Here is a 26,947-nt window from a genome sequence, read left to right as displayed (position 1 = left end):
ATTTAAGGCTACAAAATAGACAAGAATAGAATTTCACTCGCATGCTATGACTCGACAACGACGCATAGATGCTCGTTACCTCACCTATACATCGTATTTAATAACCAAACACGTAGCAAAGAAACACATAATACCTATTCCCTCAAGCCAAAGTTAGACACGACACTTACCTCGCTCTGAAAGCCACTTAATTCTCAATCACAGCTTTTTCTTTGGAATTCACCTCCAAACCAATCGTATCTATTCAAAAATGACTCAATAATATCAAATATTGCTAAAGAAATCAATTATATTGCATAAATTAAATTTTCCAAATTTTCCTCTAAAAAGTCAAAAAATCGATCCCGGGCCCGCTTCGTCAAAACCTGAGGTTCGGACCAAAATCCATTTACCCATTCTCCCCCGAGCCCGAATATATAATTAGTTTTGGAATCCGACCTCAAATTGAGGTCTAAATCCCCAAATTTCCGAAATTCCTAGTTTCTACCCTAACCCCTAATTCTACTATGAAAACTCTAGATTTTAAGTGGATAATTCAAGAAATGTAATGGATAATTGAAAGAAAATAGTTTAGAATCACTTACCAACACTTTGGGGAAGAAAATGACTCTTGAAAATGGCCTCTACCGGTTTGATTCTTGAAAAATGTTGAAGAAATGACTTAAACCCGTGTTTGATTCTGTTTTATGCACTGGGCGACAGTGTGCATCGCGTTCACGAGGCCACTGTCGCGTTTGCGAAGGGTATTGGCTGCCAAGCCTTCGCGTTCGCAGGACCCTGCTCGTGTTCGCGATGGTTACTCCCCCTGGCCTTCGCGTTTGTGAGACATTGCTCGCGTTCGCGATGAAGGAACGACCAACCCTCCCCCGGGTATGCCTAACACTATGCATTCGCGAGGAGCTGGTCGCGTTCACGAAGGATAATGCCCCCATCGCTTCGCGTTCACGACCAAGCCTTCGCGTTCACGAAGAAGAAAACTTCAGCTGCCCAGTTTACTCTTCGCGTTCGCGAGAATACGTTCACGAACGCGAAGAAGGACCTGCCAGAACACCTGCTACAGCAAAATACCAGATTTTCAAAGTCCAAAACATCTCGTGGCCTACCCAAAACTCACCCGAGCCCTCGGGGCTCCAAACCAAACATGAACACAAGTCTAAATACATCGTACGAACTTGCCCATGCCATCAAATCGCCAAAATAACACCTAGAACTACGAATTTAGCACCAAATCAAATGAAATTCTCAAGAGCACTTTAAAATTCATATCTTCTCAACTGGGCGTTCGAATCAGGTCAAATCAACTCTGTTTCTCACCAAATTTCACAGACAAGTCTTAAATATCATAATAAACCTATACCGGGCTCCAGAACCAAAATACGGACCCGGCACTAACAAGGCCAAACATCAATCAATTCTTAAAAATAATTAATTTTCAAACTTTAAATTTTCATCAAAAATTCATAACTTGTGCTAGGGACCTCCGAATTTGATTTCGGGCATACGCCCAGGTCCCATTATTCGATACGGACCCACCGAGACCATAAAAACACGGATCCGGGCCCGTTTATCAAAAATGTTGACCGAAGTCAACAAAAATTAACTTTTAAGGCACAAATTCTTATTTTCATCAATTTTCAACATGAAAGCTTTTCGGAAATATGCCCAGACTATGCACGCAAATCGAGAAGGATAAAAATGAGATTTTTAAGGCTTAAGAGCGCAGATTCGAGTTTTAAACATAAGATGATCTTTTGGGTCATCACAGTTTTTCAAGTATAATAGTCGATCCCAAATCTTTCACCGAAAACCTCAAAAATATATGAATAAATTTGAAAACTGTGATTTTTCCCAAAAACCTTTCAACAATAAATAAGATGTTTCATTTTCAGATAACATGAGGAAAATACATCTTTATGCCTACATGTCAAAATACAGGTGAAATCATGAATGTCACCAAAGTCTGGTAGCAGAAGGAAATGCATAACTATACATGTATCTCAACTACGCATGTCAAATGCAATGCATGTCAATGATGAACTCATGTACTCACCCTCTCAGAGTACTCCATCTCACTATGTCGTATTCTCACTCATCGTGCTCAATACTCAGCACACTCAATCACTCAGTATTGTACAGGGCAGATCCAGCCCACATACAAATAAACCAAGTATAATTCAGCTGGTTCACAGTTACGGAAAGATAGGCATGCTTTTCAAGTATAACAATAAATCCCAAAACTTTCACCGAAAGCACCAAAAGCATATGAATAAGTTTGAAAATCGTGATTTTTCCTAAAAATCTTTTAACAATAAATAAGATGTTTCATTTTCATATAGCATAAAGAAAATACATCTCTATGCCTACATGTCAATATATAGGTGAAATCATGAATGCCGCCAAAGCCGGGTAGCAGAAGGAAATGCATCTCTATGCATATATCTCAAGTACTCATGTCAAATGCAATGCATCTCAATGATGAACTCGTGTACTCACCCTCTCAGTGTACTCCATCTCACTGTCTCGTATTCTCACTCATTATACTCAATACTCAGCACACTTAGTCACTCAGTACTGTACATGGCAAATCCAACCCAAATGCAAATCAACCAAGGCAGATCCAGCCCAAAGATGCAAATAAACCAGGGCAAATACAACCCAATATAAATGAACCTAGATGCAAATAAACCATGGCAGATCCATCCAAAATGTAAATGATTGCTAACAATTATGCCCACTGTGTGTGTGCAAACTCTGGAGGGGCCGATCCATCCCAAACGCTATAATAAGATAAATCCTGGCATGAATTAATAAAACATGTTACGGCGTGCAGCCCGATCCCATAAATAACACTCACAACATGCCCTTGGTCTCACTCAGTCATCAATCTCTCCAGTCTCTCGGGCGCACAATACTCATGCTAAACAACCCAAATCAATGATACGAGATGTGACAATATACGATAACAAAGATTGAGATATGATATGAAATGATGAATGCGACTGAGCACATAACTGCAATAAAGCAAATAACTCAACAACAAATAACGACCATTGTGGGTCCTAAGAGTACCAACATATAGCCTACACATGATTTTTGGTATGAACTGCAACTCAAGTCTTCTAATACATAGAGTACAGTAAAAATGTTCAGATAAAATAGCTACACAGTTCCATAGAATCGACTAAATCATAATTTACATGGTGCACGCTCACACGCCCGTCACCTAGAACGCGAGTCACCTCAACATCACTCACATGGCACTTAATTTGAGGCTTCATACCCTCAGCACCAAATTTAGAAGTGTTACTTACCTCGAACGAGCCAAATCCAATACCGAGCAAACCAAACGATGCTCCAAAAATGCCATCACATGCGTACCGACCTCCGAACGGCTCGAAACTAGCCAAAAGCAACTCAAATACATCAAATAATGCCATAGGAAATAAACACAATCGATGAAGGTCAAATCTTTAATCAAAAGCCCAAAATCAATCCAAAAGTCCAACCCGGGTCTACGCCTCGGAACTCGACGAAACTTATAAAATCCGACAACCCATTAAATTACGAGTACAACCATACTAGTTTCATTCAAATCCGACTTCAAATCGATGTTCAAAACTCAAAAAATCATTCTATGAAATTTTAGACTAAAACCCCCAATTTCTCTTTACAATTCATAATCCAAATGCCAAAAACGAAGATAGAATCAGGAAATATAATCAAAACCGAGTATAAAATCCTTACCCCAATCCTTGTGATGCAAATCGCCTAAAAATCGTTTCAATCCGAGCTTCATTGCTCTAAATAAGCTAAAATGACCAATCCCTCGAACTTAAAGCTTCTGCCCAATCCTTTTCGCTTTTGCGGACAGTAGGTCCCACTTGCGACCTTCGCTTCTGCGAAACAAAGTCACGCACCTGTAAGACAGCCTTGGCCACTAGTGGCAGCTTCTGCGATGACCAGTGTCGCACTTGCGATCGCGCTTCTGCGACTGTAGAACCGCTTCTGCGATGCCTCACTAGCCAGCTTTACCCATGTTGCTTCTGCGACCAGCTTCACGCTTTTGTGAGCACGCACCTGCGGTCCTTAATGCGCAGGTGCGATGACATCAGTAACCAAAAACTTCATCAACTTCAACAAGGCTCCAAACGATCTGAACCCCGTCCGAAACTCACCCGAGCCCCTCAGGACCCGTACGAATATACCAACAGGTTTCATAACATAACACGGACCTACTCGAGGTCTCAAATCATACATAGCAACATTGAAACGACGAATCACACCTCAAATCAAACTTAAATGAACTTTCAACTTCTAAAACTCGCGCCAAAACATAGCAAATCAACTCAATGAACTCAAATTTGGCATACAAGTCCCAAATAACATAACTAAGCTATTCCAATTCCCGGAACCGCAATCTGAACCCGATATCTACAAAGTCAACTCCCGGTCAGACTTATGGATTTCCCAAACCTTCAAATTTCCAACTTTCACCAATTAGCGCCGAATCGTTCTAGAAATATCCAAATGCAAACCTCGGGCTTACGCGCAAGTCCAAAATCACCATCCGGACCTAATGGAGCCCTCAAAACTTCGTTCCGGGCTCAAATTCACAAAAGTCAAACTTGGTTAACTTTTCCAACTTAAAGCTTAAATCGTGAAATTCATTCTTTCAAATCGATTCTAATTAACCTGAAAACTAAAACCGACGATTCACACAACTCATAATACATCATACGGAGCTACTCATTCCCTTAAATTATTGAGCGAAGTGCAAATGCTCAAAACGACCTGTAGGGTCATTACATGGAAGATGTAACATTATTAATATAGCTTTTTATTTTCCAGCAACTTTCTTTCTAGATATCTAAAATAGTTCTGGGGTAATCTCATGTGCAAGACTCATCTAAGTTTTTTTATTGGCAACCAGTTCTCCTTTACCAGATATGAAATGTGTTGGATTCTTAGTTAAGACTTTTGTTTCAATGGTCATTTTTTGAAGATGTAGTTTGGAAAACAAATCTGGAAACATATTGCGGAACTTAAGACTAAATGATTATGCATTCAAAAATATAAATCTCCTCTTCAGTGTAATAAGAAGGGAATTTAATATCAATAGATTATGTGAAAAAAACTTGCTTTTTCTTTGTTCCTTTTTTTTAGTTAATGTTTGTATTTTTTCTTTCTTCCCTCTAATTGTCTTTGTTTTCTTTCATTCAATGTTTGATTTCTCTGGCCACGTGGATCCAAGAATTCTCTAAGTGTATGTGACCAATTTGAGTTTTGTCTCGTTTGGTAGCCATTTTTTATTTTGTTAGAGAGCTTAAACTAAAGAAAAGCATGAAATAGAATTAGTCGCATATTCGAAATAAATTAAAGAAGGTATTTTTACTTTATTAATCATATTTGATAGGGTAGGTAAATAAATGGTATTCAACAATCTACATCGTACCCTCGTATTGTTCCCTTCTTAATTACTTTCAGCCTATAGTTTATTGGGAAAATTAACATTTGATTTGTAAATTGATCTCGGTTGCCAACCGTTTGGAATGACATTTGGGGCAGTGACACTCTGCTTTGTTTCTGAAGTAAGTCTAAGGGAAAAAGGAGGTTTCTGTGTGTTTGGTTGCATGCCAACACTCCAAGTTGCGCCAATCATTCGCTGCATTGGTACCCAACTCGAATTGCTTGTTTGGATTTCAACTAAAGAAAGGTCACCATCCCCATCTACTGCTTCAGATGTAACTGCGAAGAAATTAGGATTGGAACCTTTGTCCACCTTAAATATGATATTTGTGTTGTAATTGCATGCTACCCTGTAAGGTTCAATAAAAATTAAAAATAATTAATGCATTAGCAGTGTTCCTCGGAAGGAAAATAAGAGGGGAAAAAAATCAATTTATTTCTTCCTACCCCCTCCCCCCAAATATAAAACCTTAGTATAAGATGGAACAAATGAAGTAACTTTTAGTTTTTGTAAAATAACTCACCTTCGGTAAAAAATCGAGATTCTTCCTGCATTATATAATTGTGAAGCTTCGCCAGACTTTGCCAATTTTCCAAAAGCAATTCCACTTATATCAAAGTGAACCGGATCATTATTGTATGCTCCTGGGCACTCATCTGTAAGGGTTAATGTTATTAGATTCCCTGAACAATGCGGATTTTGATTTTGGGTGCGTAATACCTGAAAAACAATGCCGATATTTTAGAGATGTCATGCATTTATGCATGAAACTAAAATATTCATGCACATTATCTCTTTTATTTCAGAGTTTTATTTACTTGTCATCTCATGCAACATAAGATGTGTTGTTCTACAAATTGTAAATTTACAAGATCGTGGCAGAATCATGTATTCTATCAAGGGGATTCCAAAAGTTTAAAAATGTTACATTTGAAATTTGTACCTATATTTTCTCTTATAAGGAGATTTAAAAATTTATGTATTTTAAATTTATGTTTACGTAATTTATGTTATATAACTTTCCGAAGAAGGAAATTCAATTGAATCCCAGTCACTCTACCTGGTAGCATGCACCACATCCAGCACCTTGCTTAAAAAGCGCTTGATTTCCGGCCGTGATCATTGCATTGTAGGGAGCGCTTGCTACGTCATTTTCGAACCCACATGCTCCACCTAAAACAAAATAGTAAGAATAAAATATATTTTCAATCATTTAGCCCGATAATCATTAATGAAGTATGTAAAAATCAAGACTATATTGATCAAGCCATTTCGGTGAACAGGTGTCTACAAAATTCCATTTGTAGATACCTTTTATTATAAAGGGGAAGGAAGAGAAACTTGATAAGCGGATTACAAAATGCAAATCAAACCCTTACAAACAATGTAAAATTCAGATATCCAACAATCGAACTACTAAGATTTATCTTCAAAATTGTATTTGAAATCTAAAGTAGGTTAATTTAATTTTAATCTAGTAGGCTACTTCATATATCTTAAGAAAAAAGAGAGTAGAAACAAACGACATTTTAAGACATTACCACTCCCGGGACTAGTAGGATTTATATAAAATGTTGCAACAGCTTGTGAATAACCACTTGGTTGGCAAGAGGAAAATCTAAACAAACACGAGCAAAAAGCTACAAAAATCCAAAGGAAAAGACCATAACAACTAACCATAAGTTGAGAAGATCAAAAGAAAAATATATTGATTAATAAACACTTGGCTTGACCTTTTCAAATGATTAGAATTTTTTCATCATAAGCATTTTTTGCGGTGCTATAACCTCATTCTTCTCTTTTATATAACAAACTCACTTATATGCATAATGTGATCACTTATGCAATACTGCAAATTAGAACAAAACACATGTAATATATATATATATATATATATATATATATATATATATATATATATATGATACATGACTGAAGGTGAAACATTGTACAGCGCAACTTTGGAAATTCATACAAGCGTCCACAAATTTATTTGAAGCTCAAATTGTTCTGATTTCAATTGTAACTTTAAAATCATGTACACGTTTGTTCCCACATATACATGATTGTCCAATAAGGTATATATTAGAATTTATCTTGCAATTTTCTAACCAATTGAAATGTTAAATTTAGTCTAAATGAGCATTTATAGGGTATAGCCTCCGCTTATCTCAAAGTCCTTAGCTTTGACTTGGCTGCAACATCATAAACCTGTCAACAAGTGTCACTCTACATAATTAGGGATCGTTTGATTAATCAAGTGTTTAACCAATACAGTGTTTGATTAGTGTAAACGAATAAATAAATAATTAATCCCAACATAAAATTTCCCATATAGGTTAAATAGTATCCATATACGAATTATGAGAAAATCTAGAATTTGAAATAAGAATACATGTATTATGTAACGACCCGGCCGGTCATTTTGAGTTTATTAGCCCCGATCCTCTATTTTTTGCTTTTTCCGTATTTTTTCTGCTTATGTGACTTGCCGGGAGGTTCTGTTTGTGATTTTGGAGTGATTAGGGATACTTAGTCCGTAAAACGGAAGCTTAAGTCTTAGGATTTTGTCCGTAGTTGAAACTGTATGAAGACGATTCCGGAATGGAGTTTCGTTGATTCCGTTAGCTCCGTTGGGTGATTTTTGACTTAGGAGTTTTCCCGGAATGTGAATTGGAGGTCTGTAGCCGATTTAGGTTTAAAATGGCGAAAGTCGAAATTTTGGGAAGTTTGACCGGAAGTGGACATTTTGATATCGGGGTTGAATTCTGATTCCGGAAGTTGGAGTAGGTCCGTAATGTCAATTATGACTTGTGTGAAAAATTTGAGGTCAATCGGACGTGATTTGATTTGTTTCGGCATCGGTTGTAGAAGTTTGAAGTTTCAAAGTCCATTAAGTTTGAATTGGAGGGTGATTCATGTTTTTAGCGTTGTTTTATGTGATTTGAAGGCTCGACTAAGTTCGTATGGTGTTTTAGGACTTGTAGGTATGTTTGGTTGAGGTTCCAGGGGCCTCGGGTTGATTTCGGATGGTTAACGGATCATTTTGGACTTGTGAAAGATTGCAGATTTTTCTGGTTTTCGAGTTGCGGGTTTCCTTCTTCGCGTTCGCGAGAGGAGATCTGCTTTCGCGAAGAGGAACTGGAGGCAGGTGGGATTTGTGCTTTGCATTCGCGATGGAGGTCCCGCGTTCGCGAAACTCTGAGGTAATTGGTCTACGCTTTCGCATTGAGGAAGTTGGTGGACTGAGTCTCCAGGACATTTTGCCTACGCGTTCGCGATGTTGGTTCCGCATTCGTGTAGGGTCGGGCTGAGTAACCTTCGCGTTCGCGATGAAGGATTTTGGACTGAGGCAATTATGTGCTTCGCGAACGCGAGGATGTGGCCGCGTTCGCAAAGAAGGGATGCCTGGGCAGTATTAAAGTTTCCAAACAATGAGGGTTGGCCATTTTTATCAAAACATGAGATTGGGAGCTCAGATTTGGACGAGAGTTTTAGGGATTTGCAGAAACATCGATTGGGTAGTGATTCTTCACTTGTTTTTAGTTATATCCCACTAATCTATCATTAATTCTATCCTTTAATTTCGCATTTGGGTTGAAAAATTTGGGAAACATAGGAGAAGTTCTTCAACTATGTTTTTGAGTTTTGGTTGGGATTTTGATATCGAATTTGGATAATTTTGGTACGAGTGAACTCGTGAGTGAATGAGTATTCATTATTTGTGACTTTTACCCGATTCCAAGACGTGGGTCCGGATTGACTTTTTAGGAAGATTTTTGAAATTCTTGTTAAAGTCTTGATTTCATTAATTAGATTAGTCTATTGTAGTTGTATTTATGATATGTAATTGTTTTTGGCTAGATTTGAGCCATTCAGAGTCGGATAATTGAGGAAAGGGCATTCTTACTGATTGATTGAACTTTGTACGAGGTAAGTGGCTTGCCTAACCTTGTGTGGGGGAAATCCCCTTACGATTTGGCACTGTTTTGATATGTGAGCGCCGTGTACATGAGGTAACGAGTGCGTACACATGTCATTTGTTGTAAAACCCGACTTTTACTTAGTAGTAACCTATTTTCATCTTAATTGAGTTATACCAACATGTGTAGTTATCCTGTTTAGCCTAATATCACATGTCTACATGCTTTAACTGCTTATTTGAACTTTGTGCATCATGCCTAGTTGATTTCCTGCTTCACCTTGACCTTTATCAGTCTTAACTGTAGAATTTTTACTGTTAACTGTTGTATTTATCGATTTGAGATGTGTGTTTACTTTTGAGACTACGAGGCGGTACCTCGGGAGTTCTCCCTGTATATTTATTTTTGAGACTACGAGGCGGTACCTCGGGAGTTCTCCCTGCATATTTACTACTGAGACTACGAGGCGGTACCTCGGGAGTTCTCCCTGCACATTTACTTTTGAGACTACGAGGCGGTACCTAGGGAGATCTCTTCGCATATTTACTTTGGGACTACGAGACGGTATCTCGGGAGATACCCTGCTGTTTAATCCTGTTTGTTGTGTTTCTATTTTGCTGTGTTTTCCTTTTTATTAAATTCTAGTCTCTTATTATATTGCTACATTCTCCTACTTTATTTGTTATATACCAGTGGGCCCTGACCTGACCTCGTCACTACTCTACCGAGGTTAGGCTTGGCACTTACTGGGTACCGTTGTGGTGTACTCATGCTACTCTTCTGCACACATATTTTGTGTGCAGATCCAAGTGCTTCTTATCAGCCCCGCTATTAGCTGAGAGTACTTGCTACTGTACGGAGACTACAAGGTACATCTGCCATATCCGCATACCTCGTAGTCCCCCTCTATTCTCTCATATGTCATTTACCTTCGGTACTTCCTTTTATTAGACTCTGCTGTTAGGGGTATTCATGGTTCGGTTTGGATCGGTTTTTTCCTAAAAAGAAACCAAACCAAGTAAGTCGGTTTTTCAAATATTAGAACCAAACCAAACTAATTAAGTTATTTTTTATCGAGTCGGTTTATGTCGGGCTTTGTACGTTTTTCCGTTTTTTGGTTATTTATCGGATTTTTCTTCAATATGAGACATACACTACCAAACACATATTCCGGCTGCTATATTTTCAATGTAACACTATCAAATCAATTGCCCTTTGAGAAATCTATCATTTAAAAGATATATTGATGATAATTGAATCAAATAGTGATGAATAATTTAAGGACTCGATTAAAAATAGATTATTTTAACATAAAATGGATTCATATACTTAGCAAAAGAAAATTACCAATCAAACAAAAATGTAAATGCAAAGAACTGTACTAAAGGTGAAAACGATTAACATGTACCATAAAATGTTAGAAACTTTGTACAAAAATATACATATATATAAGTGTAATAATAAATTTGAAATAACTACTTCTATAATCGGTTTGGTTCGGGGTTTTTCAGTTATTTTTTTATTAAGACCAAAACCAAACCAAATTTGATCGGTTTTTAAAATTCAAAACCAAACCCAAACCAAACCAAAAAATATCGGTTTGTTTGGTCGGTTTGGTTTGGTTTTCGGTTTGGTTCCATTTTTTGGGTTTTTATAAACACCCCTATCTGCTGTATAGAGATACTAGTTTCCTTCTATAGCTTGTGACTTATAATGTTCCGGGTTTTGGGAATACTGTGTATTACTAGAGTATTGTTTATTGTACATGTCGAGCGATATTGTTACGAGTTATTTAGTTATCTGTTGCAGTTAGTTGTTAAGTTTTCTTTCATTTTGTTATTTCCACATTGTGGTAGGCTTACCTAGTCGTAGAGACTAGGCGCCATCACGACGACTTACGGAAGGAGAATTGGGTCGTGACAAGTTGGTATCAAAGCTCTAGGTTCATAGGTGTCGTGAGTCACAAGCCGGTTTATTAGAGTCTCGCGGATCGGTATGGAGACGTCTCTACTTATCTTCGGGAGGCTATGGAACAGCTAGGAAAACTACACTTCTTTGATTTTTTGTTGTGCAAAATTGTTGACTTCAAAATTCTAAACTTCTGTATTCTATTCTCTCACAGATGGTGAGGACACGTACATGCGGATCTGATGACCAGGCACACGCACCCCCTGCTAGAGCCGCGAGAGGCCAGGGCCGGGGTAGAGGCCGAGGACGTCCACGTGGTGTAGCCAGAGCACCCGCACGAGCTGCTACAGAGGAGCCCCAGTAGCTCCAGCTGGAGGGCAGGCACCTGAGGAACCTGTTCCTGCACCAACCCTCTAGGAGACTCTAGCCCAGTTTCTAAGTATGTTTAGCACCTTACTCAAGCTGGATTGATTCCACTTGCTCCTGACACATCTCAGGCCGGGGGAAGAGCACAGACTCCCATCGCCGGTACTCCAGAGCAGCGGGTTCAGGTCGACCAGGTTCCAGAGATTATACCGATAAAGCCGGTAGCTCCAACTCAGCCCAAGGTTAGGGCAACGGTTTTTGAGGCAGAGCAACTCAGACTTGAGAAGTACAAGAAGTACCATCCTCCTACCTTCAGTGGATTGACTTCAGAGGATGCCGAGGGTTTTTTGGAGGAGTGTCATCGTATTCTCCGTACTATGGGTGTAGCAGAGTCGAGTGGGGTTTCTTTTACTATATTCCACCTTAGAGGAGTAGCCTATCAGTGGTGGTGTGCTTATGAGTTGGGTAGTCTGGCTGAGGCAGCTTCACTTACATGGACTCAGTTCTCAGACATGTTCTTGAGGGAGTATGTTCCTCAGAGTCTCAGAGACACATGGCGTGCGGAGTTGGAGCAGTTGCACCAGGGTGCTATGACTTTGTCAGAGTATGCAGTTCTCTTCAGTGATTTGGCCCAACATGCACTAGCCTTGGTTGCCACAGTTCGAGAGAGGGTTCGTCCGTTTATTGAGGGACTCCACCCCAGTATCAGGCTTAGCATGACCCGGGAGTTTGAGATGGATATTTCTTACCTATAGGTTGTGTGTATTGCTAGGAGATTGGAGGGTATTCTTGGTCGGGAGAGAGAGGAGAGGGAGACTAAGAGGTCTCGAGAGTCTGGCACTGATAGTGGTACTCATGCTCCAACTGCAACTCTCCATATTAGAGCCCCGTTCATTCAGCTCTTCCAGCCGCCAGTGGTATTCCGGCCCCTTTTAGGCCCCAGGAGCCTTATTATGCACCGCCAGTATCTAGTGCACCTTCTGCACGGGGTGCTTTTAGCAAGTAGACCTAGCCCGAGCCAGTCACAGCAGCCACGCCCTCTGAGAACTTGTTTTATGTTTGGCGACACTCACCATATGGTGAGGGATTGCCCCAAACTTAGGAGGGATGCACCTCCACAGACTTCTCAGGCACAACGTGCTCCACCGGGTCCTCAGGTGATGATTACAGCACCAGCTACCACCCCACATGCTCAGCTAGCTCGAGGTGGAGGTTGGGGAGGTCGAGGTCGCCCTAGAGGGGGAGTCCATACCAGATATTATGCTCTTCCCGCTCATACAGAGGTAGTTGCTTCCGACTCTGTCATTACAGGTATTGTCCCGGTCTGTCATAGAGATGCGTCTGTCTTATTTGATCTAGGATCTACTTATTCCTATGTGTCCTCTTATTTTACTCGGTATTTGGGCGTAGCCCGTGATTCTTTAAGTTTTCCTATTTATGTGTCTACACCTGTGGGAGATTTTATTGTTATAGACCGTGTGTATCGGTCGTGTTTGGTTGCTCTTAGTGGTTTTGAGACCAGATCCAATTTATTATTGCTCAGCATGGTAGACTTTGATATTATTTTGGGCATAGACTTGTTGTCGTCCCATTATGCTATTCTTGTTTGTCACGCCAAAACCGTGACGCTGGCTATGGCAGGATTACCGCGATTAGAGTGGAGAGGTACCTTAGAGTATACTCCTAGCAGAGTTATTTTATTTCTTAAAGCTCAATGAATGGTTGAGAAGGGGTGTGATGCGTGTCTAGCTTATGTAAGAGATGTCAGTATTGATACCCCTACAGTTGAGTCAGTTCCAGTAGTGAGGGATTCTCCAGATATATTTCTAGCTGATCTTTCAGGCATACCGCTCGACAAAGATATTGACTTTGGCATTAATTTGTTGTCGGGCCCTCAGCGCATCTCTATTCCTCCATATTGTATGGCTCCTCCTGAGTTGAAGGAGTTGAAGGAGCAGTTACAAGAGTTGATTGATAAGGGCTTCATTCGGCCCAGTGTGTCACCTTGGATTGCTCCTGTCTTATTTTTAAAGAAGAGGGATTGTTCTATACGGATGTGTATTGATTACCGCCAGTTGAACAAAGTCACAGTGAAGAACATGTATCCATTGCCTCGTATTGATGACCTATTTGATCAGTTACATGGTGCCAGAGTGTTTTCCAAGATTGACTTACGTTCAAGTTATCATCAGTTGAAGATTCGGGATCCATATATCCCGGAGATTGCTTTCAGGACTCGGTATGGTCACTACGAGTTTCTTGTGATGTCATTTGGGCTGACCATGCTCCAGCAACATTTATGCACAGTGTGTTCTGACCCTATCTTGACTCATTCGTCATTGTGTTTATTGATGACATTCTGGTGTACTCTCGGGCTCGAGAGGATCATGAACAACACCTAATGACTGTGCTTCAGATCTTGAGAGAAAAGAAGTTGTATGCATAATTTTCAAAGTGTAAGTTTTGGCTTGACTCAGTGGAATTCTTGGGTCATGTAGTATCGAGTGATGGGATCCAAGTGGATCCGAAGTAGGTTGAAGCGGTGCAGAGTTGGCCCAGACCATCCTCTGCTACAGAGATCCGAAGTTTTATTCGTTTGGCGGGGTATTACCGTCGATTTGTAGAGGGTTTCTCATCTATTGCAGGACCTATGACCAGGTGACCCATAAGGGTGCTCCGTTCGGGTGGACAGAGGAGTGTGAGGAGAGCTTTCAGAAGCTCAAGACACATTTGACTACAGCCTCAATATTGGTATTGACTATAGGTTCGGGGTCTTATACTGTATATTGTGATGCTTCGCGTATTGGTCTCGGCGCAGTGTTGATGCAGGACGGTAGGGTGATTGCCTACGCGTCCAGACAGCTGAAGGTGCACGAAAAGAACTATCTTGTCCACGACCTCGAGTTAGTAGCTATTGTTCATGCCTTAAAGATTTGGCGGCACTATTTGTACGGTGTCCCTTGTGAGATTTACACTGATCACCGGAGTTTGTAGTATCTGTTCAAATAGAAGGATCTTAACTTGCGCCAGCGGAGGTGGTTGGAGCTAGTTAAGGATTATGATATCACCATTTTGTACCATCCCGGGAAGGCCAATGTGGTGGCCGATTCTTTGAGTCACTGGGCGGATAGTTTGGGGAGCTTATCATATCTACCAGCAGCAGAGAGGCTATTGGCGTTTGATGTTCAGGCCTTAGCCAGCCAGTTTGTTATATTGGATATTTCTAAGTCGAGTCGAGTATTGGCTTGCGTGGTTTCTCGGTCATCTCTTTATGATCATATCAGGGAGCATCAGTATGATGTCCCACATCTGTTTGTCCTTAAGGACACGGTCCAGCACGGTGATGCTAAGGAGGTCACTATTGGGGATGAAGGTGCATTGAGGATGTAGGGCAAGCTATGTGTGCCCAATGTGGATGGGTTGCATGAGTTGATTCTCCAGGAGGCTCACAGTTTGCGGTATTCCATTCATCCGGGTGCCACAAAGATGTATCAGGACTTGAGGCAGCATTATAGGTGGAGAAGAATGAAGAAGGACATAGTGGAATATGTAGCTCGGTGCCTAAATTGCTAGCATGTGAAGTATGAGCATCAGCGGCCAGGTGGGTTGCTTCAGAAGTTAGAGATTCCAGAGTGGAAATGGGAGCAGATCACTATGAATTTCGTTGTTGGGCTTCCACGGACTAAGCGAAAGTTGGATGCAGTTTAGATGATTATGGATAGGCTGACCAAATCAGCTAATTTCATTCATATGATGACTACCTATTCTTCTGAGCAGTTGGCTCAAATTTATATCCTCGAGATTATCAGGCTTCATGGTGAACCGGTATCTATTATCTCTGACTGGGGTACACAGTTTACATCATAGTTCTGTAGGGCTGTAAAGTAGGAGTTAGGTACTCGAGTGGAGTTAAGCACAATATTTCACCCTCAGAAGGATGGACCGTCTGAGTGCACTATCCAGATATTTGAGGATATGCTTCATGCGTGTGTGATAAATATTGGGGGTGCTTTGGACCAGCTCTTGCCACTTGCGGAGTTTGCATATATTAACAGTTATCAGTCGAGCATCTAAATGGCACCGTATGAGGCTCTGCATGGTAGGCGGTGTCGGTCTCTAGTGGGTTGGTTCGAGCCGGGAGAGGCTAGGTTATTGGGTACAGACTTGGTTCAGGATGCTCAGGAGAAGGTTAAGGTGATTCAGGATCGACTTCGCACATCTCAGTCCAGACAGAAGAGTTATGCGGATCGGAAGGTTCGCGATTCTGCATTCATGGTTGGAGAGCGGGTCCTGCTCTGGGTATCACCCATGAAGGGTGTTATGAGGTTCGGAAAGAAGGGTAAGCTGAGCCCAAGGTTTATCGGCCCATTTGAGGTGTTGCCACGTGTTGGGGAGGTTGCTTATGAGCTTGCCTTGCCTCCCAGTCTAGCAGGAGTTCACCAAGTATTCTATATTTCTATACTCCGAAAGTATCACGGTGATCCGTCTTATGTTTTGGATTTTAGCTCAGTCCAGTTGGACAAGGATTTATCTTATGTTGAGGAGCCGGTGGCTATTTTGGACAGGCAAGTTCGAATGCTGAGGTCAAAGAACATTACTTCCGTGAAGGTTCAGTAGAGGGGTGAGCCGATCGAGGAGGCGACTTGGGAGACCGACCATGAAATGCGCAACCGCTATCCTCATCTTTTTACCACTTCAGGTATGTCTCTATGCTCGTTCGAGGATGAACGATTGTTTTAATAGGGGAGGATGTAACGACCCGGCCGGTCTTTTTGAGTGTATTAGCCCCGATCCCCTATTTACTGCTTTCCCTATATCTTGTTTTGCTTATGTGACTTGCCGGGAGGTTCTATTTATGGTTTTGGACTGATTAGGGTCACTAAGTCGCTAAAACGGAAGCTTAAGTCTTAGGATTTTGACCGTAGTTGGAACTGTGTGAAGACGACTCCAAAATGGAGTTTCGTCGGTTCCGTTAGCTCTATTGGGTGATTTTGGACTTAGGAGTGTGTCCAGAATGTGAATTGGAGGTCTGTAGCTGATTTAGGGTTGAAATGGCGAAAGTCGAATTTTTGGAAAGTTTGACCGGAAGTGGACTTTTTGATATCAGGTTCGGATACCTATTCCGAAAGTTGGAGTAGGTATGTAATGTCAATTATGACTTGTGTGCAAAATTTGAGGTCAATCGGATGTGATTTGATATGTTTCGGCATCGGTTGTAGAAGTTTGAAGTTTCAAAGTTTATTAAGTTTGAATTGGAGGGTGATTCCTGTTTTAGCATTGTTTGATGTGATTTGAAGGCTCAACTAAGTTCAAATGGTATTTTAGGACTTGTAGGTATGTTTGGCTGAGGTCCCGGGGGCCTCGGGTTGATTTCGGGTGGTTAACAGATCATTTTGGACTTGTGAAAGATTGTAGATCTTTCTGGTTTTCGAGTTGCTGGTTTCCTTCTTCGTGTTCGCGATGGGAGATCTGCGTTCGCAAAGAGGAACTGGAGGCAGGTGGGATTTGTTCTTCGCGTTCGCGATGTAGGTCTCGCTTTCGCGGATGCTCTGAGGTAATTGGTCTACGCGTTCGCAATGTGGTGTCGCGTTCGCATTGAGGAAGTTGGTCGACTGAGTCTCCGGGCCATTTTGCCTGCGCGTTTGCGATGCTGGTTCCGCATTCGCGTAGGGTCGAGCTGAGTAACCTTCTCATTCGCGAGTAGACCATCGCATTTGCGATGAAGGATTTTGGACTAAATCAATTATGTGCTTCGCGAATGCGAGGGTATGGCCGCGTTCGCGAAGAAGGGATGCCTGGGCAGTACTAAAGTTTCCAAACAATAAGGGTTGGCCATTTTTATAGAAACTTGAGATAGGGAGCTCGTATTTGGATGAGATTTTTAGGCATTTTCAGAGGCATCGATTGGGTAATGATTCTTCACTTGTTTTTGGTTATATTCCACTAATCTATCATTAATTCCATCCTTTAATTTAGGATTTGAGTTGAAACATTTGGGAAAAATGGGAGAAGTTCTTCAACTATGTTTTTGGGTTTTGGTTGGGATTTTGATATCGAATTTGAATAATTTTGGTACAAGTATACTCGTGAGTGAATGGTTGTTCATATTTTGTTACTTTTACCTAATTCTGAGACGTGGGTACGAGTCGACGTTTTAGGATGATTTTCGAAATTCTTGTTAAAGTCTTGATTTCATTAATTAGATTTAGTCTATTGTATATATGATATGTAATTGTTTTTGACTATATTTGGGCCATTCGGAATTGGATAATCGAGGAAAGGGCATTCTTACTGATTGATTGAACTTAGTACGAGGTAAGTAGCTTGCCTAACCTTGTGGCGGGGGAGGGGGGCCCTTAGGATTTTGTACTGTTGTGATATGTGAGCGCCGTGTACGTGAGGTGACGAGTGCGTACACGGGCCATTTGTTGTAAAACCCGACTTTTACTGAGTAGTAACTTGTTTTCATCTTAATTGAGTTATATCAGCATGTGTAGTTATCTTGTTTAGCTTAATATCGCATGTTTATGTGTTTTAAATGCTTATTTGAACTCTGTGCAACATGCCTGGTTGATTTCTTGCTTCTCCTTGACCTTTATCAGTCTTAACTGTAGAATTCTTGCTGTTAACTATTATATTTATCGGTTTGAGTTAAGTATTGACTTTTGAGACTACGAGGCGGTACCTCGGGAGTTCTCCCTACATATTTACTTTTGAGACTACGAGGCGGTACCTAGGGATTTCTCCCTGTATATTTACTTTTAAGACTACGAGACGGTACCTCGGGAGTTCTCCCTGCATATTTACTTTTGAGACTATGAGGCGGTACCTCGGTAGTTCTCCCTGCACATTTAATTTTGAGACTGCGAGGCGATACCTCAGGAGATCTCTTTGCATATTTACTTTGGGACTACGAGACGGTATCTCGGGAGATCCCTTGCTGTTTAATCCTGAGTGTTGTGTTGCTATTTTGCTGTGTTGTCTTTTTTGTTAAATTCTAGTCTCTTATTATATTGCTACATTCTCCTACTTTATTTGTTATATACCAGTGGGCCCTGGCCTGACCTCATTACTACTCTACCGAGGTTAGGCTTGGCACTTACTGGGTACCGTTGTGGTGTAGTCATGCTACTCTTCTGCACATGTTTTTTATGTAGATCCATGTGCTTCTTATCAACCCCGCTATTAGCTGAAAGTGCTTGCTGCTGTACGGAGACTTCAAGGTACATTTGCCGCATACGTAGACCTCGGAGTCCCCCTCTATTCTCTCCTATGTCATTTACCTTTCGTACTTTTTTTCATTAGACTCTGCTGTTAGGGGTGTTCATGGTTCGGTCTGGATCGGTTTTTCCCTAAAAAGAAACCAAACCAAGTAAGTCGGTTTTTTAAATATTAGAACCAAACCAAACTAATTAAGTTGTTTTTTATCGATTCAGTTTATGTCGAGTTTTGTCGGCTTTTCGGGTTTTTTGGTTATTTATCAGGTTTTTCTTCAATTTGAGACATACACTACCAAACCCATATTCCGGAGGATACATTTTCAATGTAACACTATCTAATCAATTGCCCTTTGAGAAATCTATCATTTAAAAGATATATTGATGATAATTGAATCAAATAGTGATGAATAATTTAAGGACTCGGTTAAAAATAGATTATTTTAACATAAAATGGATTCATATACTTAGCAAAAGAAAATTATCAATCAAACTAGAATGTAAATGCAAAGAACTGTACTAAAAGTGAAAACTATTAACATGTACCATAAAATGCTAGAAACTTTGTACAAAAATATACATATATATAGGTGTAATAATAAATTTGAAATAGCTACTTCTATAGTCGGTTTGGTTCGGGTTTTTTCTGTTATTTTTTTATTAAAACCAAAACCAAACTAAATTTGATCGATTTTTAAAATTCAAAACCAAAACCTAACCAAACCAAACCAAACCAAAATGTATCGATTTTTTTGGTCGGTTTAGTTTGGTTTTCGATTTGGTTCAGTTTTTTGGGTTTTTATGAAGACCCCTATCTGCTGTATAGAGATACTTGTTTCCTTCTGTAGCTTGTGACTTATGATATTCCGGGTTTTGGAAATACTGTGTATTACTAGAGTGTTGATTATTGTACATGCCGAACGACATTGTTATCAGTTATTTAGTTATCTGTTGTAGTTAATTGTTAAGTTTTACTTCTATTTTGTTATTTTTGCATTGTGTTAGGCTTACCTAGAGACTAGGTACCGTCATGACGTCTTGCGGAAGGAAAATTGGGTCGTGACAAGTTGGTATCAGAGCTCTAGGTTCATAGGTGTCGTGAGTCACAAGCCGGTTTATTAGAGTCTCGCGGATCGGTACAGAGACATTTGTACTTATCTTCGGGAGGCTGTGGAACAGTTAGGAAAACTACATTTCTTTGATTCTTTGTCGTGCAAAAATTGTTGACTTCAAAATTCTAAACGTCTGTATTCTATTCTCTCACAGATGGTGAGGACACATACATATGGATCTGATGACCAGGCACCCGCGCCCTTTACTAGAGCCGCGAGAGGCCAGGGCCGGGGTAGAGGCTGAGAACGTTCACGTGGTGCATCCAGAGAACCCGCACGAGCTTCTACAGAGGAGCCCCCAGTAGCTCCAACTAGAGGGTAGGCACCTAATGAACCTATTGCTGCACCAGTCCTCAAGGAGGCTCTAGCCCTGTTTCTGAGCATGTTCACCCCCTTACTCAGGCTGGATTAATTCCACTTGCTCCTGCCACATCTCAAACTGGGGGAGAAGCATAGACTCCCGCCAGTTCAGGTCTGGTGAGGTTTCAGAATGAATTGAGACACCTAGTCTCAAGGATGAAAACTTAAGTTGAAAAGGTTGGTCGAATATGGACTTATGTGTAGACAACTCCGGAATGAAGTTTTGGTAGTTTCTGTTAGCTCTGTTGGGTGCTTTTGGACTTAAGAGCATATCTGGATTGTGATTTGGAGGTCTATAGTTGAATTAGGCTTGAAATTGCGAAAGTTGGAAATTTAGAAGTTTGACCGGGAGTGGGCTTTATGGTTACCGGGCTCAGATTGGAATTCTTGGGGTTGGAGTAGGTCTGTGGTGTCATTTGTGACTCGTGTGCAAAATATGGGGTCAATCGGACATGATTTGATAGGCTTCGGCGTCGTTTGTAGAAGTTGGAATCTCCTTAGTTTCAATAGGCTTGAATTGGGGTGTGATTCATGTTTTGATGTTGTTTAAGGTGATTTGAGGGCTAGACAAAGTTCGTATTGTGTTTTAGGACTTGTTGGTATGTTTGGTTGAGGTCCCGAGGGGTCTCGGGTGGATTTCGGATGGTTAACGGATCAAAAGTGAGATTTAGTGCATTGCTAAAGTTGGGAGTTTTCTGGTGTGATCGCACTTGCGAGGAATTGGCCGCAGGTGCGATGCCGTAGATGCGGCTGGATTTGCGCAGGTGCGGAGCTGGGCTGGCCTAGCCTGGGGCAAGACGGAGGTGCGAGGGGGTAACTGCATCTGCGAGCCCGCAGGTCCGACCAAGGCTCTGCAGATGCGGAGTTGAGGGGCAAGGTCTGTTTCTGCAGAAGTGGATAGTGGGCCGCAGAAGGGCCTCCGCATGTGCAGAACTTGGAGCGCAGATGCGGGCCCTAGGGATTTACGTGATTTTTGCAGAAGCGGATGATTTTACCGCAAAAGCGGTTTTGCAGGTGCGGTTATTTGGCCGCAGGTGCGAAGCCTGGGCAGTGTTTTATAAATGAGGGTTCCGAGATTTTTCACCATTTTAAACATTTCAAGCTCTGGATTTGACGATTCTTGAGAAGAATTTTGGCGGATTCCTTGAGGTAAGTCACTTGTGGTCTAATTTATTCAATAATTGTGTATCCCCATTGATTTTCGCACCTAGTTTGTGTGTATTTAAGGTGGAATTTAGGAGTTTGAGGCTAGGGATTTGGAGATTTTGAGTTGGGGAATTGAGTGACGATTTGGTTCGAGATTTTGGTAAATTTGGTATAGTTGGGCTCGTGGTTGAATGGGCTTTCGAGTTTTGTGACTTTTATCGCATTTCATAACGTGTGCCTGGGGACTAGCTTTTGAGTCGACTTTTGACTTTTGATTAAGAGTTTAGTATTTTCTTATGGAATTGATTCCTTTATCCCGTGTTGATTATATCACATTGTTTGTTGCTAGATTCGAGACATTCAGAGGCCATTTTGCGAGGCAAAGGTTGGTTGGAGTCGAGATTTGCTCGAATTTAGGTAAGTAACATTTCTAAATTTGGTTATGAGGACATGCTAGGTGTGTTTGGTTTTGGAGGTGACGCACATGCTAGGTGACGGGTGTGTGGGTGTGCACCGTAGGAATTATGACTTGGTCCATTCCATGGAACTGTATAGTTGAATAATCTGTTGTTATTCGTATATTCGTCTTGTGATATAGAAATTGAGCTGCAAATCATGTTTAGCCCATGTGTTGGTACTGTGGGGACCCTCGAAGGTCGTGTTACATGTTGAATTATCTGCTAAATTGCTGTTTTGCACTCACTCACAGTTTTACTTGCATATCATATCTTAGTCTCTATTGTTCTTTGTTGATACATCATATCATTTCTGTTTGGGCTGATTTTCATGATTACTGAGAGCCCGAGAGACTGGAGAGGTTGATGACTGAGTGAGGTCGAGGGCCTGATTGTGAGGATACTTATGGGATCGGGCTGCACACCGCAACATGTTTCATTGATTTTCGCCATGATCTGCTTGTTATAGAGCTTGGGCTGAAGGAGTCCCTCTAGAGTCTGTACACACCCCCAATGAGCGCAGGTACCTACTAAGTACGAGTGTCGAGTGCCAAGTGCTGAGTGCTGAGTGCCGAGTGCTGCGTGCGAGTGCCGAGCGACTGAGATGATGAGTGACTGTGAGGTTGGAGTGTACGGGAGGACTGAGTGGCTTTTTCTCTGAGATTATGCATTTGATTCCATTGCTGTTGTACTTCAGCTGACATATATCACTGTCATGAAAATTCTGAAAGATATTATATCCTGTTGCAATTGAACTTGACATGAATTAACTGTTTTGGCCTTAATTGTCGAACTTGAACGCATGTTTATCTTCCCATGTTGTAATTTCTATAATTGAACTATATCCATGAAGCTCGTCACTATTTTAAGTCCACTATTTAGTCTTGTTACTTATTGAGTTGGTTGTACTCACGCTACACCCTACACTTCGTGTACAGATTCAGGTGCTTCTGGTCACGGTGGGTGTTGATTTCCTTGCACAGCTTGATCGTTGGAGATTCCAAGGTAGCTGCCCGGCGTTCGCAGACCTTGTCTGTCCTTCCCTATCTTTCTACTTTATGTATTTAGTTATAGTCTTTCACAAACATTTCTTCTAAACTTGTGTTGTATAGATGCTCATGTAATTTGTGACACCCCAATTTTTGGGAACTTCTGCGTTGAGTTTTGGGTTTCTACCCTGTTTATGAGAATTTTTATTAATTAAACTGCTTTAATTCATTTTATGTTAAAAGTGTTGGAAATATTTTTAAATGTCGGCTTGCCTACTACCACGTTAGGCACCATCATGACATGCTAGGTTTTGGGTCGTGACAAGTTGGTATCAGAGCCTAGGTTACATAGGTCTCACAAGTCATGAACATGTGTAGTAGAGTCTTGCGGACCGGTACAGAGACGTCTGTACTTATCTTCGAGAGGCTGTCGAACCCTTTGAAAACTTTACATTATTGTATTCTTGTCGTGCGAATTCGTTGATTCCGGTCACCAAATTTTTTTTTTCCATTCTCTCACAAATGGTGAGGACACATGCTACCAGGCAGGACGGATAACCACCAGTACCACCAACTAGGTCCACGAGAGGCCGAGGTCGTGGTAGGGGCCGCGGTAGGGGCAAAGGTGTAGCTCGTACAACAACTAGAGCAACACCTGCAGATCCATCACCTGCTTCAGCTCAGGAGCATGTTCTGGACATAGGTGGTTGCAGTTGCTCAGGCATAGGTGGGTTTCGTTATGACTGATGATGAGCAGCAGAGACTTGAGAGGTTTGGGAGGCTCCAACCTCCATCATTCAGTGGGGCTGAGTATGAGGATGCCCAGGACCTTTTGGACAGGTGCCAACGGATTCTTCCCACGAAAGGTATTCTAGAGACCAGTAGGGTCTGATTCACTACTTTTTAGTTTACTTGGGCTGCCTTCAGATGGTGGGAGGCCTATGAGAGGCACAGGCAAGTCGGTGCAACACCACTTACATGACATGAGTTCTCCGTTCTCCTCTTGGAGAAGTTCGTGCCACAGTCTCGCAGGGAGGAGCTGCAAAAGCAGTTTGAGCAGCTTCCTTAGGATGGCATGTCTGTGACCCAGTACGATATGAGGTTTTCGGAGTAGGCTCGTCACACAGTTTGGTTGGTTCCCACGGATAGAGAGAGAAGATTAGGAGGTTCATTGGTGGCCTTACATATTTGTTACAATTTCTTATGACTTGGGAGAGGGTATCTAGTGCTACTTTCGATGAGGTGGTTGATATTGCTCGGTAGATAGAGATGGTCTGTAGTCAAGAACGTGAGGATAGGGAGGCTAAGAGGCCTCGAGATTCGGGTGGTTTTGGTGGTGTTTCTTTTGGATGGCAGTCCTATCATAGTAGGGGTGATCTTTATATGCCTGCTTAGATGGCTTGTGTAGCTCACCGTGGTGGATCATCCAACCATGGTTCATACAGTGCTTGTCAGAGTCAGTCATATCTCAATGCCCTTCTAGCTCAGAGTTCATCCCATGCTCCATCAAATCAGGATTTGTCTATGCCAGGACATTCTAGCAGTTATTCGGGTACTAGGGTCCCGATTCAGTCCCCACCACCACCACTTCCGGGGAGTTTCTTTGAGTGCAGGGAGTTTGGGCATATGTGGAGACAGTGTCCTCATTGCTCGGGAGGTGCAGTGCAGCAGAGGAGTCGGGCTGCAAATTTCACACTAGTTACTTCGCCACCCGCCCAACCAGCTCGGGGTAGAGATCAGTCAGCTAGGGGTCACCCAAGAGGGGAAGTCGATCAGGTGACGGTTAGGCCCGATTCTATGCTATTCCTGCCAGACCAGATGTTGTTGGTTCAAATGCAATGATCACAAGTATTATCTTAGTATGCCACAGGGACGTTTCTGTATTATTTGTCCCTGGTTCCACTTATTCATATGTATCATCATATTTTTCTCATTATCTGGATATGCCCCCTGAGTCCTTAGCTTTATCAGTTCATGTATCTACGCAGTGGGCGATACTATTATTGTGGACCGCGTATATAGATCGCGTGTAGTGACAATTGGGGGATTGGAGACTAGAGTTGATCTCTTATTGCTTAGTATAGTTGATTTCGATGTGATTTTGGGTATGTATTGGTTTTCACCATGTTATGCTATTCTGGATTGTCACGCTAAGACTGTGACATTGGCGATGCCGGGGTTGCCAAGGATTAAGTGGAGAGATTCTCTAGATTATGTTTCCAGCAGAGTGGTTTCATATTTGAAGGCCTAGCAGATGGTTGGGAAGGGTTTTTTTTAAAATCTTATTTGACCTTTTTTAGGGATGTTAGTTCTGATACTCTTTCTATTGATTCTGTTCCGGTGGTGCGAGATTTTCAGGATGTGTTTCCTGCAGACTTGCCGGGTATGCCGCTCGACATGAATATTGACTTTGGTATTGACTTGGTGCCGGGCACTCAACCCAAATCTATTCCACCGTATCGTATGGCACCAGCTGAGTTATAGGAATTGAAAGAGCAACTTCAGGAACTTCTTGATAAGGGGCTTATTAGACCAAGTGTGTCGCCTTGGGGTGCACCAGTTATGTTTTTGAAGAAGAAGGATGGTACTATGCGGATATGAATAGTCTATAGGCATTTGAACAAAGTTACAATTAAGAATAAGTATCCTTTTTCGTGCATTGATGATCTATTTGACCAGCTTCAGGGAGCGAGGATGTTCTCTAAGATTGACTTGAGGTATGTGTATCACTAGTTGAAGATTCGAGACTCGGATATTCTAAAGACAACACTTAGAACCCATTATAGTCATTATGAGTTCCTTGTGATGTCTTTTGAGCTGACCAATGCCCCAGCAACATTCATGCATCTGATGAACAATGTATTTCAGCCTTATGTCGACTCATTTGTTATAGTGTTCATTGATGATATCCTAGTGTACTCTAGTAGCCAGGTGGAGCATGCCCAATATTTGAGAGCGGTGTTGCAGCGATTGAGGGAGGAGAAACTTTATGACAAGTTCTCCAAGTGTGAGGTTTGGCTTAGTTCGGTGGCGTTCTTGGGGCACATGATGTCCAATGAGGGGATTCAAGCGGATCCGAAGAAGATTGAGGCAGTTCAGAGTTGGCCCAGACCATCCTTAGATATGTAGATTTTGATCTTTCTTAGCTTGGCCGGTTATTATCGTCACTTCGTGGAGGGTTTCTCGTCTATTGCATTGCCCTTGATCAAATTGACCCACAAGGGTGCTACTTTCAGGTGGTCAGATGAGTGTGAGGAGAGTTTTTAGAAGCTCAAGACTGCCTTGACCACGGCTCCAGTTCTAGCTTTTCCTTCAGCTTCAGGCTCTTATACAGTGTATTGTGATGCTTCTCATATTGGTATTGGATGTGTCTTGATGCAGGAAGGTAGAGTGATTGCTTATGCTTCGCGTCAGATGAAACCCCATGAGAATAAACCCTGTTCATGACTTGGAGTTGGCTACCATCATTCATGCATTGAAGATTTGGAGGCACTATATCTATGGTGTGTCTTGTGAGGTATTTACAGATCATCGAAGTCTCCAGCACTTGTTCAAATAGAAGGATCTAAACTTGAGGCATCGGAGATGGTTGAAGATGCTAAAGGATTATGACATCACCAATCTGTATCATCCCGGGAAGGCCAATGTGGTGGCCGATGCCTTGAGTAGAAAGGCGGTGAGTATGGGTAGCCTTGCATTTATTCCTATTGGTGAGAGACCTCTTGCAGTTGATGTTCAGGCCTTGACCAACCAGTTCGTGAGATTAGATATTTCAGAGCCTAGTCGGGTTCTAGTTTTTGTGGTTTCTCGGTCTTCCTTATATGATTACATCAGAGAGCGCTGATATGATGATCCTTATTTGCTTGTCCTTAAGGACACGGTCCAACACGGTGATGCCAGAGATGTTACTATTGGGGATGATGGAGTGTTGAGGGTGTAAGGTCGAATTTGTGTGCCTAATGTAGATGGGCTACGTGAGTTGATTCTTGAGGATTCCCACAGTT

At 41.6% G+C, this 26,947-nt stretch overlaps 1 protein-coding gene and 1 long non-coding RNA gene across 2 annotated transcripts in view; one reads left to right on the top strand and one right to left on the bottom strand.

Moving 5' to 3' along the window:
• LOC138906517 (uncharacterized) overlaps positions 1-26,947 on the top strand; it is a 264,345-nt gene that overhangs the window by 153,157 nt on the left and 84,241 nt on the right. The gene's annotated exons all lie outside the window — the stretch shown is intronic.
• LOC138906812 (putative expansin-B14) lies at positions 5,486-6,954 on the bottom strand. Its single transcript, XM_070196518.1, has 3 exons — positions 6,528-6,954; positions 5,991-6,187; positions 5,486-5,816 (listed from the first exon to the last, which is right to left on the bottom strand). Exons 1-3 carry the CDS (start codon positions 6,678-6,680, stop codon positions 5,486-5,488), a joined length of 681 nt encoding a protein of 226 aa, XP_070052619.1. The 5' UTR covers positions 6,681-6,954.

Source organism: Nicotiana tomentosiformis, chromosome 2 (assembly GCF_000390325.3).
Source record: "Nicotiana tomentosiformis chromosome 2, ASM39032v3, whole genome shotgun sequence".
In the NCBI taxonomy this organism is placed as follows: Eukaryota; Viridiplantae; Streptophyta; class Magnoliopsida; order Solanales; family Solanaceae; genus Nicotiana; species Nicotiana tomentosiformis.
This window is presented reverse-complemented; position numbering and strand designations above follow the sequence as displayed.